The following is a 25,984-nucleotide window of genomic DNA, read 5'->3' as shown; positions in this document are numbered from 1 at the left end:
ATTCCTCCACTATATGTAAAACTCATGGCAAAATATGCCCCTGGGTATACTGCCATTAATTGTTTCACCATCTTTCTTACTGGCTATTAAGGTAGAACAGTAGATGTACATATATATTTTTTATTATTAAGCATAAAAGTACTTTTATTTATGTAAAAGCAGAAAATAATGTTGGCCAGTGTTATTATCTACTCTACATGACATACTTATCCATCCTCTGTGTCCAGAACTGTATTCTTTCCTTTAGGGCACACAACTTTTGATATATTTGCTTCTTCAAGTCTGAGTCACTTCTTTTGCTTTCTTCCTTTTCCCAAGAGTTAGACTCCTCAATAGATCTCTGCTCTCCAATATGGTCACAAGAAATGTTTTTCTCACGAGATGCTTGAAGGCCATCGCCTAATAAATCACCTTCTAGCTATAAAGAACAAGAATATAACATATGTGCAAATGTAATTTAATATCAGTGTTTATAAGGCTGATTATCATTCTTACATCTTTTATTGAATTCACCAAGTTTCTTATGTAGAGACTTCTATAGTGCCATTGGCATTACTGATGTAATTATGTAGAAATTTTCTCTATGTTAGAAGTAATGCATTCATCCCTTGTTAAAATTACAGTGCTGAATACAAATTATGTAACATCTATCTATTAACTCTTTACAGGAACATCTATTCACAGGTGATCCATTGAATTATTCTGGAGTGTGTAATTTGTGATGCTTTTACTTATATGACACATATATGTACATTCCATTATATCACAATATTATCAAAACTATGGTTCGTTTAGTTAAAGGAACACTCCAGGCAAAGCTAATTCATTAAATAACACATGGTGCAGGGCCTGAAGGGAGGAGCAGGACTCATTTTCATTGTGTTCCTAGAACCTTGCTAGAACCTAGAGAGTTCCTTTAACTAAACGAACAATAGTTTTGATAATATTGTGATATAATGGAATGTACATACACACACTCACCGGCCACTTTATTAGGTACACCTGTCCAACTGCTCGTTAACACTTACCGTATATACTCGAGTATAAGCCGACCCGAGTATAAGCCGAGGCCCCTAATTTTACCACAAAAAACTGGGAAAACCTATTGACTCGAGTATAAGCCGAGGGTGGGAAATGCATTGGTCACAGCCTCTCCAGTATGTAGCCAGCCAGCCCCTGCCCCAGTGTATATAGCCAGCCAGCCCCTGCCCCAGTGTATATAGCCTGCCAGCCCCTGCCCCAGTGTATATAGCCCCCCCTTCCCCGTCGTGCAGCACAACAATACCGGATGGATCGCACAGAAGATCTACGGGTGCCGCCAGAAAGGCGAGTTTTGATTTATTTATTTTTTTGACTCGAGTATAAGCCGAGTTTGAGTTTTTCAGCACATTTTTTATACTCGAGTATATAAGGTAATTTCTAGTCAGCCAATCACATGGCGGCAACTCAGTGCATTTAGGCATGTAGACATGGTCAAGACAATCTCCTGCAGTTCAAACCGAGCATCAGTATGGGGAAGAAAGGTGATTTGAGTGCCTTTGAACGTGGCATGGTTGTTGGTGCCAGAAGGGCTGGTCTGAGTATTTCAGAAACTGCTGATCTACTGGGATTTTCACGCACAACCATCTCTAGGGTTTACAGAGAATGGTCCAAAAAAGAAAAAACATCCAGTGAGCGGCAGTTCTGTGGGCGGAAAAGCCTTGTTGATGCCAGAGGAGAATGGGCAGACTGGTTCGAGCTGATAGAAAGGCAACAGTGACTCAAATCACCACCCGTTACAACCAAGGTAGGCAGAAGAGCATCTCTGAACGCACAGTACATCGAACTTTGAGGCAGATGGGCTACAGCAGCAGAAGACCACACTGGGTGCCACTCCTTTCAGCTAAGAACAGGAAACAGGCTACAATTTGCACAAGCTCATCGAAATTGGACAGTAGAAGATTGGAAAAACGTTGCCTGGTCTGATGAGTCTCGATTTCTGCTGCGACATTCGGATGGTAGGGTCAGAATTTGGCATCAACAACATGAAAGCATGGATCCATCCTGCCTTGTATCAACGGTTCAGGCTATTGGTGGTGGTGTCATGGTGTGGGGAATATTTTCTTGGCACTCTTTGGGCCCCTTGTAACCAATTGAGCATCGCAACGCCACAGCCTACCTGAGTATTGTTGCTGACCATGTCCATCCCTTTATGACCACAATGTACCCAACATCTGATGGCTACTTTCAGCAGGATAATGCGCCATGTCATAAAGCTGGAATCATCTCAGACTGGTTTCTTGAACATGACAATGAGGTCACTGTACTCAAATGGCCTCCACAGTCACCAGATCTCAATTCAATAGAGCATCTTTGGGATGTGGTGGAACGGGAGATTCGCATCATGGATGTGCAGCCGACAAATCTGCGGCAACTGTGTGATGCCATCATGTCAATATGGACCAAAATCTCTGAGGAATGCTTCCAGCACCTTGTTGAATCTATGCCACGAATAATTGAGGCAGTTCTGAAGGCAAGAGGGGGTCCAACCCGTTACTAGCATGGTGTACCTAATAAAGTGGCCGGTGAGTGTATGTCATATAAGTAAAAGCATCACCAATTACACACTCCATCAATTACACTTTCCAGGGAGACCCAATTCTTTTCAATTCTCATTTCATCTAAAATCTTGAGCTTCTTGTGCTTTCTTCTTAGTGTGTGGTGAAGGGGTTATACATCTCCATTGGGAACAAAGGATTGGGCATATCAAAACCCCTTTGCCTGAGTGTCCCAATTATTTTCCAGTGGCAGATAACAGGTATTTCTGACCACAAATAACCCCAGTGGATAAGTAACATTTTAGCACTTACACTTTTTACATAGAAAGAGAGTCTCTTAATTCTGTCCTGTGGTGTCTGCTCCAATTTGATCTTTAGATCTTCCAGCTTCTCCAGCTCCTCCCTCAGTTTTCTATGGACTGTCTTCATACGCATGTTATAGTACATCAGCTTTTTCATCACTGTAGACTAAAAAAATAACTAAGAGCATCACCATACAAGAGCTATAAAAATGAGTACTACAGCTAATAAGTGCCCCCCCCCAAATGACAAACAGGCAGAAAAGAATGTGAAATCTCATCTGTTTACCTATTGAAAAATCTCCTCCAAAGTCATGTGAAAATTAGCAAATCACCGTATATACTAGAGTATGAGCCGACCCAAGTATAAGCCGAGACTCCTAATTTTAACACAAAAAAATGGAAAAACCTATTGACTTGAGTATAAGCTCAGGGTGGGAAATGCATTGGTCACAGCCCAGTATATAGCCAGCCAGTATATAGCCTGCCAGCCCCTGTAGTAGCAGTACTCACCTTCCAATGCCCCCCCCCTAGGAGGTCCTTTTCCATACTTTGTGTCCCCAGCATCAACCTCCGCGTCCCTGCGCTGTCCGTCGCAGGCATTGTGACGTCAGCTGCTCGCTGACATAATAGTGTCTGCTGATGCCGGCGCACACATTAGAATGGCAGCATGCTGCATTTTTTGTTTTGAAAAACTCGGTTTATACTCGAGTATATACATTACTAGGAAAAGTAGAAAATACATTTTTTTTACAGGTAGACTGGTAAGTTTTCACATAAAAGAGGGGATTCTATAAAGGAAATGTCATACCCTACCTGAGGAAACTAATAGTTTAGTGGGGTGAAAGCTGTGCTGAATCCTGATTTTGTGGATCCCTGAACTGTAGATTGATGGACTGCATGGAATAGTATGGTAAACACATACATGTCTCACTTTACCGTGCCATTGCTGGAAAAAAGATGAGCGCCCTCTATCTGTCACTGTACGCACAGCTTGGCTGCAAAGCTTCCTATGGAGCGCTCCCACCTCCCCTTCTCCAGCAAGCCGTATGCTACACCCAGGTCCCGGCCCAGGCGTAGCATACATTCATGTGCATGAAGCCTAAAAGTTCCAAAACCCTGAAACATAATGACAAATTTTTTTTGTATAGAGTTTGAATATAGGACATCCCTTATAATTAATATACCTTTAACTTATTTAAATATTTTACTGTCATGTGGGCATAGATAGAAGAGAACGCCTTCATATACAAGTCCCCTAATACAGTCATGTGTGCGTCATACGTAGTTGGTGCATCGACATATCACATAATTGTACAACATCTGTGCAGAGTCCTATTATGAATATATCATCTTTACGGTAAAAGCTATGATTTCACATAAAGCGGCTTATGAAATGTCCCACTCCAGTTTTGTAACAATACAAAATTGTTCCATTGTTGCTTACCATCCTGAGGAATTACTTACTTCTGCCAAATCCTTGATTTGTTTATGGGACACGTCATAGGTATCAAGTCTCTGTAGCTGTGGTATATGATATAACACGTGTGTTGTGTAATTACAGAAAAGACAGACGGGGTTGGGACTGTACTGGGGATCTTTGAGGCCTAAATCCTTTAGGTTTGGAAGTCTTGCTAAATGAGTGATTTCCTAATAAGAATAAAACAGTGTTAAAAGAAATCTGGAACAATATGATTGCATACCACACTATAAGGGATGAATAACAGAATAGGATAGCTTTATAAAGTTATTGTTTATCACGGTTTTGCATTTTATGTAGAGGTGCAGTTCTTCTTTGGCTAAATTCACACCACGTTTTCTTCATACGTTCAGCGTAAAGGTCAGGAATATACAGTGTATATATATATATATATATATAGTATATAACATATACTGGCATCCTTTTTGCCTCTGCCTGACCAGTATATGTTGTATGCTGTCAAAAACACATCATGAATAGTCATAGCAAGCTGCGTCTTTCCATACCAGGCCCTCTTGCTGAGCGACGTATATATTCAGGGACTCAAGGACAGTATGTGCATACACTGGGATATGTCCTAGCACTCTGTTGTAAGGATACATTGGAATCCTCCTGACATAGTCTTACAATGGACGTGAAGTGAATGTAGCCTTGGTTTGATTTTTTTTTATACAAGGCTTAAAATGTCCTCTTAGAAAACTAAATGGATAGAATTTCTAGTATTCCAAATAACCATCCATACTGTATGCAACATGTGGAGATATATTAGAAGTGTCTGAGGTACAACTGATGGAAACCAATCAGAGCTCAGCTTTCATTTTTTAAACAGCTGTGGGAAAATTAAAACGGAGCTCTGACTGGTTGCCATGCCTAGAACAGTTCTCCACTTCTGATAAATCTCCCCATAGCACTTTATACAGTTAAAGGGGTTGTCCACTTTCAGCAAATAATTTGTATTGTTTGTGTATGGAAAAGTTATACAATTTTCAATATACTTTCTGTATGAATTCCTCATGGTTTTCTAGAACTCTGCTTGCTGTTCTCCATTTACATCCAGTGGATATAATCTGTCCACGGTGATGTGATGGACACACCGGTGTATGAGCCGTTATCACACAACTCCTATTACTCACAGTGATGCACCTGCATGTCCATCACATCACAATGGACAGATTCTCACCACTGGAAGTAAATGGAGAAGCTTTCTATAGAAGAACAGCAAGCAGAGTTCTAGAAATCCACGAGGAATTCATACAGAAAGTATATTGAAAATTTTATAACTTTTCATTACACAAATAATATCAAGTATTTAATGAAAGTGGCCAACCGCTTTAACATGTTACCATATGGACTGAAAATGTCCTAAAAATAAAACATGAAAAAGCAAAACCTACTAAACAAAATTACTGTCACGTCCCCAAGAATAAAACTTTGTCAATCCACAAGGCACATACAATTTGCATGGTCACAAAAACCCAACTAGCTTGGTCCTAAGGGGTTTAAGTGAAGTAGTTTTTTTGAGCTTTCCCTGCGTTAGATGAAATCTTGTTTGGTGAAGTAGTGGATTCATTAATAAGTCCCTTATGTATGTCTTCATTTACCTTAAAAGAAGAGATTTTATTTCCAGACAGGTTTAATCGCTCCAGATGGACATTTGGATCCAGACAACTCCCTGTCAACAGAAATGAAAAATGAATGAAGTCATAAACTTTGAACATGAATTTGTCGCAAAAGTATGATGGGATGAAAAACCACTAGATTACCACCATATCAGCATCACATAGATATATAGCATCACAACATACATGACACATGATCCTGCTGCCAATGTAAAAGCCAAGGTACCATTAAGGGGGGGGATATAACATTTTGTAATTTATACTTATAGACCGTCTAGGACAGTGGTGGCGAACCTTTGGCACGGGTGCCAGAGGTGGCACTCAGAGCCATTTCTGTGGGCACTCAGGTTGTCACCCCAGGACAGAGTTCACCAGACAGGAACAAATCCACCAAATCTTCCTGCAGTCCCAGGCAACTCAAGAGATGCAGCTCTCGGAGACCCTGGAGAGAAGCTACAATGAGAGTCTGAATTTGCCCTCCTTCCTTCAACTGTATTGGTGGCCTCAGGGGGCTGATACAATTGAAAGATGTGGAAGAACAGGTAGCAGTAAGTTACTGCTTAAAATGCCATGTTGGCACTTCATGGTAAACAAGTGGGCACTCAATCTCTAAAAGGTTCGCCGTCACTGGAACAACCCCCTTAAGTCTAATCCACACCATTCTTTTCTGAGAAGTATCTGTATGTGTACAGGAGCAGATATTCCCCTGGAATAAGATGACCGTTTTGCAGTGGATATCACAGGTGTTTGTCTGAAGGCAGGGAGTGACTTGAGAAAGGTGTGTGAAACCGGAAATAAGTCTACTATGGCAGTATGTGGATGGAGCTGAGATACATCCTATACATTATGCAGGTATTGTAGCTATGCAAGGATAAGGATACATCAAAATCACCAGCAATTAACCTACACCTATCTACACTAAAACGGTGTTTGGACTGTAAAAAATGGGCCGCGTTCTGGATGGATTTCATGGACGGACCAACCGCAGCGCATTACTTTTATCAATATATATGTGTGGATGCCTCAGCTTGCAGAATGTAAATTTCTGGCAGCCATGAGAAGTTACAAAAGTAGAGTCAATAGAGTAGAGTAGATTGTTACTGTCCACACCACTGCTTCTGCCCTTCTGTTCACACATAACATATAATTTACACCACGGGTGTCAAAAACAAGGCCTGCAGCCAGTCTACTTTGCTCCTGTGTGCACCGGCTGTACACGCTGGTTTTGAATCCAGCAAACGCGCTTTGATGACATCATCATGTCTGCTGGCTCCCGATCCAGCGCGTACAATCACCGCACACAGAGGCAAAAAAGAAGACTGCATGCGTTGGGGAGGGGCAGAGGCTGTTGACGGGCACTGTAGGTGTTGGTGTGGGGGACTGTAGCTGCTGGCGTCGCAGCACTATGATTATTAGCTACTCTAGGGTCACATACTGGCCATGCCGGTGTCTCAGGTTATTGTTATTATATAATATGTTCAGCTTTCCATGGTTGCCATGAAATGGCTGATTGTAAAGCTTATGTTGTATAAATGTAACAGCTTAACAGCTGCAGTAGATATATTTATACAGTAATGCAATGGCATTCGGCCCCTTAAGGGCAACCACTAGGCCCCTGGGGAAAATGACTTTGATACCCCTGATTTACACACTGGAAACATCATGAAGTTTTTGGAACAAATTTAGCAGATTTCTCTCATTGTATTGCCAATTCCAGGACAGATAGGGGAACTTGCTGCTTTAACCCCTTACCAACATGTGACGTAATAGTACGTCACATGCCGAGTCCCGGTGCATGGAGAGTGCTCGCGGGCCGAGCCCTCTCTATAGCCGGTAAGTCTTTGCTGCATATTGCCGCAAAGGCTTACCGGTAACACCCGCGATCGGTGCCGACACCGATCGCAGGTGTTTTCTTGCTGGTTACCGGCGGCTTCAAAAAGATGGCGGCGCCGCCATCTTTCTGAGGAACGTCGCTCCCTGTGATGTTATCGGGGAGCGGTGATCCGTCGCCATGGTAGCGTCGGGACACATTAGGTCCAAAATGCCCAATCTATCAAAATATGATAAAGTTTTTTCACTGCGTTTAACCCCGTAACAGAAAATCGCGCCATATTAAAAAAAATAAAAAATTCTATAAAAAGTGATTAAAAGGTCGTACAGTCCTAAAAATGATAACATTGCAAACGTCATCAAAATCTGCAAAAATGGCACCAGCCACAGCTCCATACACCAAAGTACAAAAAATGTATTTGTGCCAGAAGATGGCAAAATCCCCCCAAAAATTTTTGTACAGGAGGTTTTAATTTTTTTAAATGTATGAAAACATTATAAAACCTATATGAATTTGTTATCCCCGTAATCGAATCGACCCAAAGAATAAAGTAGACATGTCATTTGGGGCGTACAGTGAAATCCGTAAAATCCAAGCCCACAAGAATACGGCACAAATCCGTTTTTTTACCAATTTCACTGCATTTGGAATTTTTTTCATGCTTCCCAGTACACGGCATGGAATATTAAATACCACCATTTTGAAGTGTAATTTGTTATGCAGAAAATAAGCCATAACACAGCTCTGTACATGGAAAAATAAAAAAGTTACAGATTTTTGAATGTGGGGAGTGAAAAATGAAAACGCAAAAACGAAAAAGGGCCGCGGCGGGCAGGGGTTAATAAACCCTTAAAACCCATGCACTAACATTGCACCGCCATTTGTTGCAGAGCTTTGGCTTAGATTCTGTGACTAAATTTAAACAACATTTTTTCCTTTTTGTGTGTATCCAGCCTCCTGTACACTGATTTTGTGAGTGTATGCACAGTAGCTCCTGTTAATCCAGAGCTTTGCCTTATACTCTTCTCCTTGTGGTAGGATTAAAAGGATTGTGTGATTACAGCTAGAAAGGTAATTGAGAAGACAACAGAACTAAGTCTTTTCCCAGTGTATATGTACATACCTATTGAGCATATCGTGTTCCCAGCCAGATTAAGCTCTTTGAGATTCTGCAGTGTATCCAATCCCTTGAAGAAAAAAAAAGTACAACTGATAAAAATGTTAAGAATTTCTAGCACATTAATGGATTAAAGAACATGATTCATAATTTTATTAATTCTGTATGGCAGATTGTCCTAGTCACCTAAAAGAAAAGGGTCACTTGACTAAATCCCATAATACACATAACATAAAAAGAGGCAGAATCTGATGATTTGAGCTAACCATCTAATGTCCCCCAATGACACATATTGGAAAAATAAGGATTAGGAAAGCTGGAATTCCTCTTTACAGTCCTCTCCTTCTTTATTGATTTCTCCATCCATTACATATATACTGTTTCTCAAGCTGATGTATGAATAAGTAAGTAGAAATACCGTAGTAATGTTCATGTGGCATCTATATCAAGTGCATAGGGGCCTTAAATGGGTTGTACCATGTTTGCTGGTGATCCCCTTTCCACAGGATTGTGGATAACAAGCTGATTGGTGAGGGTCTGACTGCTGGAACTGGATCACAAGAACGGGATCCATAGCAATCCAGAGAATGTGGTTTCCACTCCAACTAAAATGGGTGGAGAATGCATCCTGCCACTCCATTAAATAGTATGGGAGTGTGCCTGACTATCTACGACACTTTCGAAGACAGTGAAAGGGAGTGATGGAGCGCTGTGCTCTGCTATTTCCAACAATACCATAAAATGGAATGGAGACGCCTGCTTGTCTTACTGGTTCACCCAATAGTGAGAAGGGCACCTACTTTTCTCCATAATGCTGGGGGTCCCTTAATGATCGCTGTGAATCCCATCAGACGGATCCTCATCAATCAGTTTGTTATCCCCTATCCGGTAGGTAGGGGGTAACTTAAAAACTGGATACAACCCCAAAACGCAACTGTTACCAGACATTGCCCTTGATCAGATTTATAAAATTTACTACTTAACACAAGTTCACACCAAGCTTCTTTACGTTCTTTCAATTATTATGTGGCTTATTTTCTCAAATGTTCTGCAAATAAAACTGAAAATCCTCCTTGGCCAATCAGCAAGGCAGGAGTTTCTTGTACACTTACCTCTATAACTTCAATTTGATTATTATTAAGCCACAATACTTCCAATTCGTTTAAGTTTTCTAAACCCTCTATAGCAGTAATGCTGTTATGGTAAAGGAATAGTTTCTTCAGATGTTGGCAGTCTTGAAGTCCTTCAATGCTCTAAAAAAGGTTAAGCATATTTTTAAAAAATAATGCATCGGAAAATCGGCATTGGAAACCCAAAAGTAGCAGCATAGAGGATGAGATTTATATATATCCCATCCAAACTCTTCTCAGAATGACTTTTTCACTGCAAATGTAAAGGTTGGGCTCTATTCCCCTGCTGCCACTAAAACATGGCATCAAACCGTATCAGAAAGAAGACAATTTTGTCTGGTTTCTGCAGCGGTGTAAATTCTACAGCCGTTCCTCATTTTTACTGTCCTATATTTTGATCCACAGATGACAAATAGTGAGAAACTTACTGTAATGCGACACTCCGTTATCCACAGTTCTTCAAGAAGCGGACAAGATTCTAGGTTGCAGATAGTTTCTATACTCTGTCCGACTATGGTCAAGTTGGTAAGATTTGGGAAGTAGGAGAGCCCCACCATTCTCGGATAGCCAGAGAAAAACATTTCAAGTGTGTTGGTTTCTGGACCATCTTTTCTGATTTTGTCATAATTCAGACCGTTGCACATGCACTACAAAAGAGATAAAACACAAGAAGTTATTACAGAAACTATTTAGGAAATTACAGATGGCAGCCCGCCTGATCTGCCACATCGATCGATCATGTGATTGTCATAGTTTAATGCCATTCTCAGCAATAGCAAGTACAGCCGCAAACCCAGCAGCCATGCCGCTACGTGTAGCTCCAACTACAGGCGGTCCCCTGCTTAAGGACACTCGACTTACAGACAACCCATAGTTACAGACAGACCCCTCTGACCTCTGGTGAAGCTTTCTGAATGCTTTACTATCCCGGATTGCAATAATCAACTGTTAAGTGTCTGTAATGAAGCTTTATTGATAATCCTTGGTCCCATTACAGCAAAAAATGTTTAAACTGCAATTGTCAATGGGGCCAAAATTTTTTTTATTATAAAATATACAGTTTCAACTTACATACAAATTCAACTTAAGAACAAACCTCCGGACCCTATCTTGTACGTAACCCAGCGACTGCCTGTATCTGGAGTTTTCTTTCTTCCGATGGAAAGCACAGATACCGTAAGGGAGTATTCGCCATTACCCTTTTTTGAAATTGGGAATACATGTTCTGTGTCAATGGTTGACTAATGAAAGATCTTTTTGGGAGAAATCTTTGGCTGGCACCTATCGCGGGTGTTAACAAGTTAAATGCCTCCGGCAAAGCTGGCAGAGGCATCTAATTCCTGGCGGTGCATGGGCACAGCCATTTTGGATTAGATTGAAGCCCCCTGTGAGCTCATTGGGGGGTGCCAATCCATTGCCATGGCAGCCTGTCAGGCTCATTTTAACCAATTCATTACAATGCGTGATTTGCAATCAGACAACCTAGGATTAAAGTACCCTAGGTATGAAAAATAGAAAAAAAAAATGAAAAAAGTAAAAATAAATAAATAAAAAAAACATAAAAATGAAAATCACCCGCCCTTTCCCTAGAACTGATATAAATAAACAGTAAAAAATCATAAACACATTAGGTATTGCCACATCACAAAATGTCTTGATGTATCAAAATATAATGTACAATGGTTATTCTCAGCGTTTAACCCGTAACGGAAAATAGTAGAAAGTGCCACTTTTTTGCAAAATATAAAAAATTCTATAAAAAGTGATCAAAAGGCTGTACAGTCCTCAAAATGGTAGCATTGACGTCATCAAAAGTGGACGTGACATGACACAGAGCTCCATACACTGAAGTATGAAAAAGTTATTAGCGATAGAATATGGCAAAATGAAGAATTTATCTATGAAAACATTATAAAACCTATATAAATTTTGTATCCCTGTGATCGCACCGACCCAAAGAATTTAGGAGACATGACATTTGGGGCGCACAATGAAAGTCGTAAAACATAACAAAATGGTGCAAATGCATTTTTTTCACTAATTTCACTGAATTTGGAATTTTTTTCCTGCTTTCAAGTCCCTGGCATGGAATATTAAATACTGTCACTATGAAGTGCAATTTGTTACGCAGAAAACAAGCCCTTATACAGCTCTTTACATGCAAAAATAAAGAATTTGTAGATTTTTGAAGGTGGGGAGCATAAAAAATGAAAACACAAAAACAAAAAAGAGCCAAGTCGTTAAGGGGTTAAAATTATGCGAATGACCCAGAAGTGCTTTTGTGCTGGAGATTCACATGCTGTTACACTTCCCCCTCCCACTTTGTGCTGAAACTGCCTCTGCTGCAGTGAAATTACATCAGGCAGAAGGAGGGGGGAAGTTTCGAGTGAGCAGTGGGAGGAGGAGACGCGTTTCTGCACAGTGTAACAGCCCGTGAAGGCTGAGCACAGAGGGGATTTGGTAACGCCCTATAACACTTCAGGCTCAGTAGAATAATTTTCAAAGTTGATTTTAGAAGGAAGGAAGCCATGGATAACAAATATAAAATGATCACCACAGCCACAGTGCCTGGGATCAATGAGTAAGTGTCCCTGGTTTATCATGCTTCATTTTGATGGTAATAGAGAAGTAAGTAAGATAAGCCTATGACTTCACAGCTGAAATGAGACTCCTATTCCCAGCATACCAAATCACACTAGCTATGTCCCTAACCTTCATAAACATTACATGCTAAATACTTACCAATTCTTTAATTATCTCTTCTGAATTCAAGTCATCAATTGAGACCATTTTCACACTCTCAAGATTCTCTCATCCCAATTCTCTGTCCCTAAATAAAACAGAATGAGAAATCATTAACTGGCGGCAAAAATGTGGATACGGAAGACATGCAACTATTAAATGTAGCCCATCATGTAGGAGTGCTGCGGGGGGCATGATGCTGGAGCCTGTAGGGGCTCTGGCAACGCCCCCAAGAGCACATCTGTCACATTAACATTAAATATAAAACTCATTTTTTAACAAGGAAAGACTTGGCAAATGTATATAATAAAGTTAAGCCTGCAGTAAGGATTACAACCTCTACACAGCTCTGATTGTACTTTATAGCGGTTACATTTCCTTTAAAAACTTCATAGAATAAAAGGAGTTTCTACTCTAACAAACTTGTTGGTTGAATAGAAGTTTTTTTTATGGGACAACTCCTCTAAACTAGAGATGAGCGAACATACTCGTCCGAGCTTGATGCTCGTTCGAGTATTAGCGTACTCGAAACTGCTTGTTGCTCGGACGAATACTTCGCCCGCTCGAGAAAATGGCAGCTCCCGCCGTTTTGCTTTTTGGCGGCCAGAAACAGAGCCAATCACAAGCCAGGAGACTCTGCACTCCACCCAGCATGACGTGGTACCCTTACACGTCGATAGCAGTGGTTGGCTGGCCAGATCAGGTGACCCTGGGATAGACTAGCCGCTGCCCGCGCTGCTCGGATCATTCTGTCTCTGGATGCCGCTAGGGAGAGAGCTGCTGCTGGTCAGGGTTAGCGTTAGTGTGCAGGTAGATTACTGTTAGGCAGGAGTGATTCAACAAGAACCCAACAGCCCTTCTTAGGGCTACAATAACATTATACTTTTTTTTTTTTTGTTTGCTTGTGGCTGGGCTTGCTGGCACTAGTAGTGCAGCTAGTACCATATTGTGAGGAATTTGCAGGGGGACTTGCTACCGTTGTGTTTAGCTCTTAGTGACACACATATCCACCCCAAACACCAAAGTGGGAAAATTTATTAGGGGTTGGATTTCAATTAGGCAGAGTCTGCCATTTCCTTTTTATTTTACGTTTATTTTTTCATAACTCAGCGTCATCTCATCAGTGTGCTTTCATACTTGGCTAGAAAATAGCCAAAGGAGAATCCAAACGGCTTACTTACGCCTACAATAGCGTTATATATATTTTATTTCTGGTTGATCTGCTGGTGGCTGTCCTTGCTGCAGTGCATATACTAGCCAATTGTGAGGAATTTGGAGTGAGACTTGCGACCGCTGTGTTTAGCGCTTAGTGACGCACATATCCATCGCAAAGACCGAAGTGGGAAAATTTATTAGGGGTTGGATTTCAATTAGGCACAGTCTGCCATTTCCTTTTTATTTTACGTTTATTTTTTCATAACTCAGCGTCATCTCATCAGTGTGCTTTCATACTTGGCTAGAAAATAGCCATAGCAATAGGATAGCATTGTTTGGTTTTAAAAACTAAAAAACACAAAAAAAAGTTAAAAAAAAAATTAAAGTTATATAACTTTCATTTTCAAAATGTTTAACCCGAGGGCTAGGGGTAGAGGACGAGGACGAGGGCGGGGACGTGGGCGTCCATCTACTGCAGGGGTCAGAGGCCGTGGTCCTGGGTGGGGTGAGACACCACCTGCTGATGAGGGAGCAGGGGAACGCCGCAGAGCTACACTCCCTAGGTTCATGTCTGAAGTTACTGGGACTCGTGGTAGAGCACTGTTGAGGCCAGAACAGTCACAAACCACTTGTCCGGTTGCTGCTGAGCTATTTTCCGATGCCCAGGTTTTCCACCAGTCGCAGTCTGTGGGTGATGATGACCTTCTTGACGTAGTGGAAGAAGTGTGTAAAGAGGTGTCCGACGATGAGGAGACACGGTTGTCAGACAGTGGTGAAGTTGTTGTCAGGGCAGGAAGTCCGAGGGGGGAGCAGACTGAGGGATCAGAGGATGATGAGGTGACAGACCCAAGCTGGGTTGAGAGACCGGGTGAACACAGTGCTTCTGAGACGGAGGAGAGTCCTATAGCAGAACAGGTTGGAAGAGGCAGTGGTGGGGCCAGACGGAGAGGCAGGGCCAGAGCAGGTGCATCAGCGCCAAATGTGTCACGTAGTGAAGCTCCCGTGGCGAGGGCTCCCGCGGCGAGGACTAGATTTTCAGAAGTCTGGAGGTTCTTTAAGGAAACACCGAATGACCGACGGACTGTGGTGTGCAACCTTTGCCAAACCAGGATCAGCAGGGGTTCCACCACTACTAGCTTAACTACCACCAGTATGCGCAGGCATATGAATGCTAAACACCCGAATCAGTGGCACCAAGCCTGTTCACCTCCGGCCGTGCACACCACTGCTCCTTCCCCTGTGTCAGCTGATAGTCAGCCCCCTGCCCAGGACCCTGGCACAAAAACCCCATCGTCGCCTCCACGATCCTCCACAGCATCCACCAGCGTTCAGCTCTCCATACCCCAGACGCTGGAGAGGAAAAGAAAATATAGTGCAACCCACCCGCACGCCCAAGCCCTTAATGTCCACATCTCCAGATTGCTTAGCCTGGAGATGCTGCCCTATAGGCTAGTAGAGACCGAGGCCTTTCGCAACCTCATGGCGGCGGCCGCCCCTCGGTATTCGGTCCCCAGCCGCCACTACTTTTCCCGATGTGCCGTCCCAGCCCTGCACCAGCACGTGTCAGACAACATCATCCGTGCCCTGACCAACGCCGTTTCTGACAAGGTCCACCTGACCACGGACACGTGGACGAGTGCTGCCGGGCAGGGCCACTATATATTGCTGACGGCACATTGGGTTAACTTGGTGGAGGCTGGGACCGAGTCTGACCGGGTCTGGTCATATACTGCCGACGCCGAGGATTGCGGGGCCTACCTCGGTCCAGGTCTCAAAGGCCTACTATGCCTCCTCCTCCTCCCACCCCTCCTCCACCTCCTCCTCCGAACTACCATCCGTGGGCATGGCGCCATCAGTCGCTAGCTCTAGGCACAGCAGCAGTGCCGTCGCTAAGCGACAGCAGGCGGTGCTCAAACTGCTGAGCCTAGGCGATAAAAGGCACACCGCCCAAGAACTATTACAGGGCATCACGGCGCAGACTGATCTGTGGCTGGCACCGCTGAACCTGAAGCCAGGCATGGTTGTGTGTGACAACGGCCGTAACCTGGTGGCGGCTCTGCAACTCGGCAGACTGACACATGTGCCATGCCTGGCCCATGGCCCGAGGTGGAATTCAACATTAACCATGTTATCCAGAGTTTACCAGCAGCGCAGAGCGATTGTAGACTGCCAGATGTCAACTTCCACCAGAACTGGTAGTCAGGTCAGTCAGCTTCCTCAAGTCTACAATGAGGAGTGGACGTGGATGACTGATATCTGTCAGGTGCTGAGTAACTTTGAGGAGTCAACACAGATGGTCAGTGGCGATGCCGCCATCATCAGCCTCACCATCCCGCTGCTTGGCCTGTTGAAAAACTCTCTGATCAGCATGAAGTCGGAAGCTTTGCGCTCGTCACAAGAGACGGGGGAAGAAGATTCCCTTGTTGATAGCCAAAGCACCCTCAGGTCTGTTTCTCAGCGCATATCGGAGGAGGTGGAGGAGGATGAGGAGGAAGAGGAGGAGAATGTTGGCGAGACACAAGAGGGGAGCATTGCTCAGACCTTCACTGTTCAGCGTGTATGGGCAGAAGAAGAGGAGTTGGAGGAGGAGGAAATGGGCAGTCAGGCCAGTGAGGGGAGTGAATTCTTGCGCGTTGGGACTCTGGCGCATATGGCAGATTTCATGCTAGGCTGCCTATCCCGTGACCCTCGCGTTCAAAGAATTTATTCCAGCTCCGATTACTGGGTATTCACTCTCCTGGACCCACGGTACAAGCAAAATCTTTCCACTCTCATCCCTGGAGAGGAAAGGAGTGTGAGAATGCATGAATACCAGCAGGCCCTGGTGCACAAGCTGAAACAGTATTTCCCTTCTGACAGCGCTAGCGGCAGAGTGCGTAGTTCTGCGGGACAAGTAGCGAGGGAGAGTAGGCGAGCAGGCAGCTTGTCCAGCACTGGCAAGGGTACGCTTTACAAGGCTTTTGCCAGCTTTATGTCACCCCAGCAAGACACTGTCACCTGTCCCCAGTCTCGGCAGAGTAGGGCTGATCTTTACAGAAAGATGGTGAGGGAGTACGTAGCTGACCATACCATCGTCCTAAATGATCACACAGCTCCCTACAACTACTGGGTTTCAAAGCTGGACATGTGGCAAGAACTGGCGCTGTAAGCCTTGGAGGTTCTTGCCTGCCCTGCCGCTAGCGTCTTGTCCGAGCGGGTTTTCAGTGCAGCTGGTGGCATCATCACCGATAAGCGTACACGCCTGTCGACTGACAGCGCTGACAGGCTGACGCTTATTAAGATGAATAAAGCCTGGATTTCTCATAGCCTGGAAGCTCAACCTGAATAATTTATGCACTCCTCCTCCTCCTCCTCATTTTCCTCCTTCTCCTCCTCTTTGTACACTAAAGCAGAGGAAACTGGCTATTTTTTGACAGGGCCCACTGGCTCTAGCTATAGTACTTTATGCATTAAATTTTTCTGGAGGGCCACCTACCCGGTCCTCTGTTTTAAACAATTTTTGGGAGTGCCACATACAGGCACTCAATCTATTCAATTTTTCTGGAGGGCCACCTACCTGCTCCTCTGGTTTGAAAACTTTTTTGGACTGCCACATACAGGCACTCAATCTATTTCATTTTTCTGGAGGGCCACCTACCTGCTCCTCTGGTTTGAAAACTTTTTTGGACTGCCACATACAGGCACTCAATCTATTCCATTTTTCTGGAGGGCCACCTACCTGCTCCTCTGGTTTGAAAACTTTTTTGGACTGCCACATACAGGCACTATCCAAATTAAATTGTCTCCATAGCAGCCTCCACACGTTGTCTCCATTGCTACCTCCAAAAGTCGTCCATATAGCTGCCTCCATACATCGTCCCCTTATCAAACGAGGTGTGTCAGGCAGAAATTTGGGTTGTTTTCATGGATTCCACATCAAAGTTGTTAACTTTGTCGCCACCCTGCTGTGTTATCCACAAAATATACTGGCAAACTTTTATGATTAACCGATATTATTTCAGCGCTTCTTGCGCATCTGTTTACATTCCCCTCACCCGCCATATCCCAAACTTATAAGAACGCTACTACACTTGATCTTATACAAAAGGTTCTTAGAAGTGCTGTTTGGGGAGTAGCCTAGAGACAGGGGCTTGGATTGGCGAAAGCTCGCCTGGCAGCGGAGCGCCAGCTCCATGCCAAGATCCAACTAACATAGTTTTAACTGCAGCACCTTTAATCTACTACTAGTTCACTGCCTCCATACATGGTCCCCTTATCAAACGAGCTGTGTCAGGCAGAATTTTGGGTTGTTTTCATGGCTTCCATGTTAACTTTGTCGCCACCCTGCTGTGTAATCCACAAAATATACTGGGAAACTTTTATCATGTACCGATATTATTTGAGCGCTTCTTGCTCACCTCCTTTGGTTCCTCTCTGCCACCCATTGGTTTGAAGCCTGAGTCCATTTAGGGTATGTCGCCATGACACTCTCTAGCCTGCTGCCGCTGCCTCTGCATGCCGTCCCCTATAGTGTCAGGGTCAATTATTGGATGTTTTAGATGCTATCTAGCTTCATTCTGTCACTCTGTCATGGCCATGCTGTTGCCCATAATTTTGGCATAATGTTGCGATTATGCAGCCTCAGAGGCATCCATGCATGCTGCCCCTGCTGTTTCCTGTCCATTTCCGTGGTGTTTCCATCCTTTTCTGAGGTTCCCAGGTGTTTGGCCAAGCTTCCCTGTGCAGAGCCTTGGTCCCCTTGAAAAATGCTCGAGTCTCCCATTGACTTCAATGGGGCTCGTTATTCGAGACGAGCACTCGAGCATCGGGAAAAGTTCGTCTCGAATAACGAGTACCCGAGCATTTTAGTGCTCGCTCATCTCTACTCTAAACCCAAGGTGTTTTTACTTATGTTTTTCCCAGAAATAAATCCCTCTTATCAGCAGGTTGGAAAAATTGGACTGTATTAGAATTACTAAAAAGTGATTTGTTTGGTTCATAATTGGTTCCCTCATGTCCTTACAATCTTATATAAAGTTCTCTGGGGGCCATATCAAAGGGAACCTGTCACCAAATTTTACCAACTAAACTACTATGTTAGCCTCCTCAGGTAGGGTATAACAGATCTTTTCTAGAACATGTGAATTATGGCCTGTTAACTTCACTTTGCTTCCAAAGAAATGTGAATATAAGAAGAGTCATATTTTACCTGAGAGGAGTCAAGTTTATTGGTTTCAGCGGGATTGTTGTTACATCAGACACCCCTATTTTTGGTTCTATAGTACCTAGAATCATACTTTTCATTGGTTATAATAAAGATAAGAATCTCATCTTTCAGAGCCCACCAGGATTGTTGTTCTGTGAGCTACAGAACTGGAGATACAGTCATGTACAGATTTCCAAGGATGTCTAACAGAGCCACAAACCTAAATTTAAAAAAAGAAATGGATTTTTGAAGGTGGGGACTGAAAAATGGTAACACAAAAACAAAAAAAGGGCTGCGGCGGGAAGGGGATAGTGGGTAAAATCTGGTGCCAGGGTTCCTTTAAACAAATAGACACCAGATTGATCAGAAGCGCAGCGACAACTACATGAGGTTTTTTTTTTAAATTCAGCATTTTAGTGATGGGTCCAGGTTGCAGTAAAGCAAATGTACACTGTCAGCACTGTCAAAGTGTCCCCATTGTATATATATGCTCGTCATGTCTTCCATCAGAGGTGACATAAGTAAGCATATTCTGAGATCCGCTCCCTCCAGACTGTGAATGCGCAGTACAGAGAGTTGGACACCAGGTGGCTATGTGACTGCACTAAAAATAACCCCACAAAAGCTTTTCATCAGACTCACTGAACATCAGGATGACTTAAATAGAGCAGTTCTGGTCAGAATGACCACAAAATGGCCAATATTGCCAAAAACTGAAAAAAAGACGGCAAATATACTTAAAGAGAACCTGTCACCAGGTTTTACCCAGCGGAACTACTAGGACTTGCAGTTGGGGTGTGAAATGTTCTTTCTAGAATTTGCTCTTTTATGTAAAATCTCACACATTTAGCTAAAAAAAAATCCCCTGCAAATTTAGGCAATTTTGACTCTTTTCATGTCATTTTCACATTAGAGGAGTCAAGTTTAGAGGCTGCAGGGGGAATGTCACTTCAGAAGTCCCCATCATTGGTTCTATGGTACTTAGAAAAAAGCATTTTGTTTCATATTAAAGATAGGAATTTCAACTTTTAGATCCCGTCATGAGAAATGAAGTCACCTTACAGGGTCATCATTAAAGGCGTATGCAGAATTTTGTATATTCATCATTAGGACGTTTTAGGTAGTAGCCCGGGGCCCCGAGAACCATCCAACAACTGTGGTGCAGGAACTCCTTTACCAAGTCCCTCTGTGGGTGCTATAAAACAAAAACCTTTATACTTACCTAGAAATAGATCAGATGAGGCACATCGGACTCATCTCTTGTACTTATCGCTCCTGCGCAGTATTTTAAAGGGGTTTTCCCATGAGAGAAAATTCTCACATTTCAATCCCCTAGTTTTATTGCTGTTTTAGCTCCTAACACTCCCTAGGCTGCTCAGTGCAAAATTTCAGGGTGTGGGCGGGCCTCTCTAAGCAGTCACATTATAATCCATCTAGTTCTGTGGTTTGACATTATCATGTACCTGCCTCCCCCTTCCCCCAGATCACTTATCTCCTTGTAGCTTGTTGTTTGCAGCCTCTCTCTCTCCTCGCGATCTCCTGGCAGCAAGTGTCTGTGACTCAGTGTGAGCTCCGTGGAGGGGGTGTGGCTACAGACAGAAATCTCAGCTCCACGATCTCACACAAAAATCCAACATGGCGCCTGACCCTGAATCACAAGTTACAGGGTCGTAACTAGGGGCAACTGAAATTTTGTAAAGGAGGACTGATAGAGACGGGTTGGACCAATATCTGTGAAATGCTGCATTTTTGTTAATAACGTTGAATAAGAAACTTGTCTTTGTGGGAATACCGCTTTAATGAAGCCGGACTAGTACAATCCGACTTCATTGCACAAGCACCATAACTGGGGCGCATGCACAGTGCAACCATGGCTTCACTGTGTGACTACACAGGGGAGCACTGCAACAAGGGAAGAAGTATAAACATTTTTTATATTAATAGTAACATATAGGGACCTGCTAAAGGGCAAATTGGGACACTAAGGAGCTGTGGGTGGTTTAGAGTCCCAAATCACCATAACAGGTCTTCTTTAAGGCAAAACTCCCTGGGCCGACCAGTGGCTGCATCCAATCAAATCCCACAGTAATCCTGGGACTGTAGCAGAGGGGACAGTAGGAACAAAGGGAAGAAAGGCGGAAGGAGTCAGAAGAGGAGAGAGCAGGATTCAGGAGGCTTCCTCCTGCCCCTCTCACAATATACAGTCCTGTGTATAGATGGTTTGTTGCTTTTACATTCTTTGCCTTGGAGGTGATGTCCTATATTTACCCTGTGCCCCTATCAGCGGGAAGGGTGTGCAAGAAGTGTGTAACTACATAATGAGTAATGGGCATGTGAAATGTACAGCATATGTTGTAAGTATTATGTATATCCACATGTAAATGCGTGTATATATATCCACATGAGGCTCCTAAAGGAAGCCGTCTACGAAATGTGCATTGGAGTAATCCAAGGAGCAGTGTATTGGACCAACTACCACAAATGGGCAGGGATTGCGTTAGACAAAGTGGGGCCCTGGGCAAAGCTAAAAGTGGGGCCCCAAAATAAAACTACAGTAAGTAAGAGGCTCCCTTTATCCCTGCACAATAACACTTTGTAGTTTATAATCTGGCCTTGATGCTACTATTTGTAGAGTGAGCTCCGGGGTCCCCACCAAATTTGGGCGATTCAGGCGGTTGCATGGAGGCCTGAATCGCACACAGTATGTATGGGTCCGGCTGCCGGGGCAGTATCCAATAGCCTTGAGTCTATAGCAGAGCGAGGGAACATTAGGTTCCCTGCTCTACCATATACCATTGGAGCTCGACCTAGATGGCGGTGCACAGTGCCAGTATGCTGACACCACGAGGGAAGAGTAGGAGGTCGGTGGCCATGGGTAGAGCGGGGGAAGGCGGGTACAATTTTATTATATTACCTACGCATTCATATAGTTATTATAGGGGGCTGTATATAGTTATGGGATACTGTATATGTTTATTATAGGGGGCTGTATATAGCTATGGGAGACTGTATATGTTTATTATAGGGGGCTGTATATAGTTATGGGAGACTGTATATGTTTATTATAGGGGGCTGTATATAGTTATGGGAGACTGTATATGTTTATTATAGGGGGCTGTATATAGTTATAGGTGGGCTGTATATGTTTATTATAGGGGGCTGTATATAGTTATTAAAGATAACTGTGCATAGTTATTATATGGGGCTGTATATAGCTATTATAGGGGCTATATATAGTTATTATAGGGGGCCTGTATATATTTATTACAGGGGACTATATATATATATATATATATATATATATATATATATATATAGATATTAATGGGGGGCTGTATTTATTTATTACAGGGTGTGTATATAGGTATTGTACGGGGGCTGTATATACCGTAGTTATTACAGTTGGCTGTATATAGTTATTATAGAGGGGCTGTATATAGTTATTATAGGGAACAGTATATAGTCATTACAATTGGCTGTATATAGTTATTATATTGTTGTAGGGGGCTAGATATATATTTATTACTGGGGTAGATGTATGTAAGTGTATATGTAACCTTAGAAAAGAACAAGCCAGTGTGCATAGGCTAGAGAATAGATAATTTTATTTCATGACCAAAAGAGTACACACAAAAGCGATGCCACGTATCACAAGTGATAAAACCATTTAAAAATGTGTAAACACACACATGAAGAATACATGTGGACCGGAGTAGGTCCCAACGGTCCACAGACAAGTGTTCAAATGGTAATGGACAATCCCCTCACATGTAATAAACAGTAGGCAATTGTAACAATGGTTCAGAACAGTCACTGACCCCTGAGGAAGTCGTATGGCTGCAACGTAACGCGTGGGGTACCTCCGGCCACAAGTATAGGACTCTGCTTCATCTCCCACCATTTATTCTATAATGGTCAGCCCTGATTACGGGGTTTAGGTCCTGGTTGCAACACTAGGGAACCCCGTTGCTTTACATTTGCACTTTGACACTTTACTACATATTTCAATGGGAGTTGCCTGATTTATTGCATAGACTCCTTATGTGAGTCTCTGAGTTTGACTTGTTACATTTGTGTCTCTCAGGAATGTTCTGAACCATTGTTACAATTGCGTACTGTTTATTACATGTGAGGGGATTGTCCATTACCATTTGCACACTTGTTGCAGTCTGTGGACCGTTGGGACCTACTCCAGTCCACATGTATTCTTCATGTGTGTGTTTACACATTTTTAAATGGTTTTATCACTTGTGATGCGTTGCATCGCTTTTGTGTGTACTCTTTTGGACATGAAATAAAATGATCTATTCTCTAGCCTATGCACACTGGCTTGTTCTTTTCTAAGGTTACATATTGGATATAGTGTGTTGGCTTTGTTATTTTGTACAACCTCATACAGTACAGTTCTCCACTACTATCTTTGTATCTATATCTATCTATATATATATATATATATATATATATATATGTATTACTGGGGTGCTGTATAAATTTACAACACCTTTAATCTGGCCCTGAGTAGTATGGTAAGGCAATCTGTGATATGGGACTGTAGGAGAATTTTATCGGAGAAAGACAGATGATAAGTAGATTGATGATAGAAAATAAATATGAAATATGATATAGATTTTTATACCCTCAGGGCTGATTTTATGCAGGTCTACAAATTATGAATGCTGACTGAATGTACAATCATTTGCAAGCAAGTTTTCATTAGGTCAAGTGCACAACCTGCTATTGCATCTCAACTCTGGCATCAAATTGTGGCGCCCTGTACACTACTTTGATCAATATATAGGGGGTAACATCTGGTGATCTTATACAAGCCCCTAGAAGGGAAATCTGTGCAATAGCACTCAAATGGACTTTCCATGTATATTATTATTATTATGCATATCGACATCAGGCACATAAGTGTTTAGTTTTCACATGTGAAACAAGAATATTTCCCAGTATAAAACTGTATGAAAACTTCGGGTAACCACTTCTGTTCCACCATCCCCTAACATGCAGTCCCATGCAAAATACATCATCACTGCCAAATGCATCAGATCTTTCCAATCAACCCCATAAACATGCAGTCCCATGCAAAATACATCAAATATCTCTCTTTAACTCCTTATTCAGCCCCATGCAAACATCTTTCTCCCTTCAGTACCCTCCTAATATTCAGTCCCTTGTAGGACACACTGATGTGCAGTCCTATGTAAACTACTGTGTCGCCCTCATCTCTCCAGAACATGGCTCCTGTGTGAAGTATATGCAGCTGGAGAATGCTGGTATCTGTAGTCTCACACGTCTCCTACCTGTGCCGCTGTCATACAGGTGCAGGGCAGCTTCCGTCCTGTTACATGGTGCACTCCACCTGCACGGCAGGGGCCTAGTAACACTACTAAGCCAGGTTGTATTCGTTACCCAGGACTCCATTACCATGGCTACACAGCTCTACAGAGCAGCCAATAGAACGCCGCGACTTCACTCACTGTCCAATCACAGAACGGCTCCCTGTATAAAGGCGGGTCACTGGCTTTCACTGAACTGTGAGGAGGGTGCGTGTCCTCACACTGCCTGCACTGCTACTAGTGATAGTAAACAATTAGGATATGTAATATAGCAGTCTACAGCCCTATGACACTTCTGTACTGTCCTGTGTAGTATTGATAACATTCTGTTAGATTTTGATAAAGGTTAGGAAAGGGGAAAAATCATTTCTGTAGGGAAATCTTGGAATAAATTGGAGTCTGTGTTACAGGTTCTGTCAAAAAAGTTAATAAAATAGTTCACCCTGACAAATTACAGGCTAGTACTAGCCGCATAGAGGAATTTGTTTTGCAGTGACAGGAACCAAACAATATTGTTTGTGTGTTTATCACTGTATTTTTGTTGCAGCAGGGATGCAAAGCATAAACCAGGAATTCTGGGTAAAAAAAATTAACGTGTACTCACCCCACCCAGGTCCCCATGTCACTCCGGGAAGTCCGATTTTTAGCCCTGGCTGGAAGTTGTTGGGGTCATGAATCCCACTCCTCAGCCTCACTTCCTTTGTGTTGTTCCCATATCACAGGAGGCTACACATTGACCAAAAAAGAGCCGATCCTGCCAGAGGGGGCACACACCAGCATGTAAGTGTACCTGGTTTATAATCCTTCATCCTGGTGGTAGATTTCCTTTAAAGGGAACCTGTTACCAGGTACTTCATTTTCACTAAAGACAGGTTGCAAAAGCTAATTACAACTTCAGAGCAAATCTACCTTTCTGCCTTTTCTAATAATTTGGATTACAATATAATTGTGTGTTATAACTTATTCTTGCATCCTGACAAAATCCTGGGGTAGTCCCAGGGACTGGACTTTGGTTTGCATGCATTTCAAAAAAACAACATGTGACTTGTCTGTTACTCACTCCTCAGATCTTAGCCCCACCTTTGTGCTCCTGTACAGCTCCTCCTCCTGCTCCTTCTCAGAGGTCACAGCCTGGTGAGATGACATCAGTGGGGGAGGGACAAGCTGTACAGGAGCACAAACATGGAGACAGCCTGCAGCTCACATGTCACATGTTTTATGAAATGGATACAAACCAAAGCCCAGCCCCTGTGACTACCCCAGGATTTTGTTAGGATGCAAGAGTAAGTTATAACACACAATTATATTGTAATGTAAATGCTTAGAGAAGGCAGACCCATTTTTGCACTGCAGGTGTCATGGGCTTTAACAATCTGTCTTTATTATTATTATTATTATTATTATTATTATTATTATTATATTATTTAGTGAAAATGAGGTCCCTGGTGACAGGTTCCCTTTAAAGTGGAAGTACCTGGAGTAAACTTGAGTAATCCAGGTGTAGGGTAATTTTTTTGCATTCCAATCCTAAACCTACAAATAGATTT

At 42.9% G+C, this 25,984-nt stretch overlaps 1 protein-coding gene across 1 annotated transcript in view; it reads right to left on the bottom strand.

Moving 5' to 3' along the window:
- The window catches only part of LRRC9 (leucine rich repeat containing 9), a 70,731-nt gene extending 46,201 nt beyond the window's left edge, over positions 1 to 24,530 (bottom strand). Inside the window, exons 1-9 of the mRNA XM_072115797.1 lie at positions 24,402 to 24,530; positions 12,756 to 12,843; positions 10,442 to 10,660; positions 9,996 to 10,136; positions 8,890 to 8,953; positions 5,918 to 5,988; positions 4,304 to 4,486; positions 2,850 to 3,005; positions 207 to 418 (exon numbers count right to left, since the gene is read on the bottom strand). Coding sequence (XP_071971898.1) covers positions 207 to 418; positions 2,850 to 3,005; positions 4,304 to 4,486; positions 5,918 to 5,988; positions 8,890 to 8,953; positions 9,996 to 10,136; positions 10,442 to 10,660; positions 12,756 to 12,803 — 1,094 coding nt within the window. The 5' untranslated portion in view covers positions 12,804 to 12,843; positions 24,402 to 24,530. The remainder of the gene's footprint in view (positions 1 to 206; positions 419 to 2,849; positions 3,006 to 4,303; positions 4,487 to 5,917; positions 5,989 to 8,889; positions 8,954 to 9,995; positions 10,137 to 10,441; positions 10,661 to 12,755; positions 12,844 to 24,401) is intronic.
- Positions 24,531 to 25,984: the final 1,454 nt, after the last annotated feature.

This window comes from Engystomops pustulosus, chromosome 7 (genome assembly GCF_040894005.1).
Source record: "Engystomops pustulosus chromosome 7, aEngPut4.maternal, whole genome shotgun sequence".
Taxonomy (NCBI): Eukaryota; Metazoa; Chordata; class Amphibia; order Anura; family Leptodactylidae; genus Engystomops; species Engystomops pustulosus.
The sequence above is the reverse complement of the archived record's forward strand: the minus strand, read 5'-3'. Positions and strand labels throughout refer to the sequence as shown.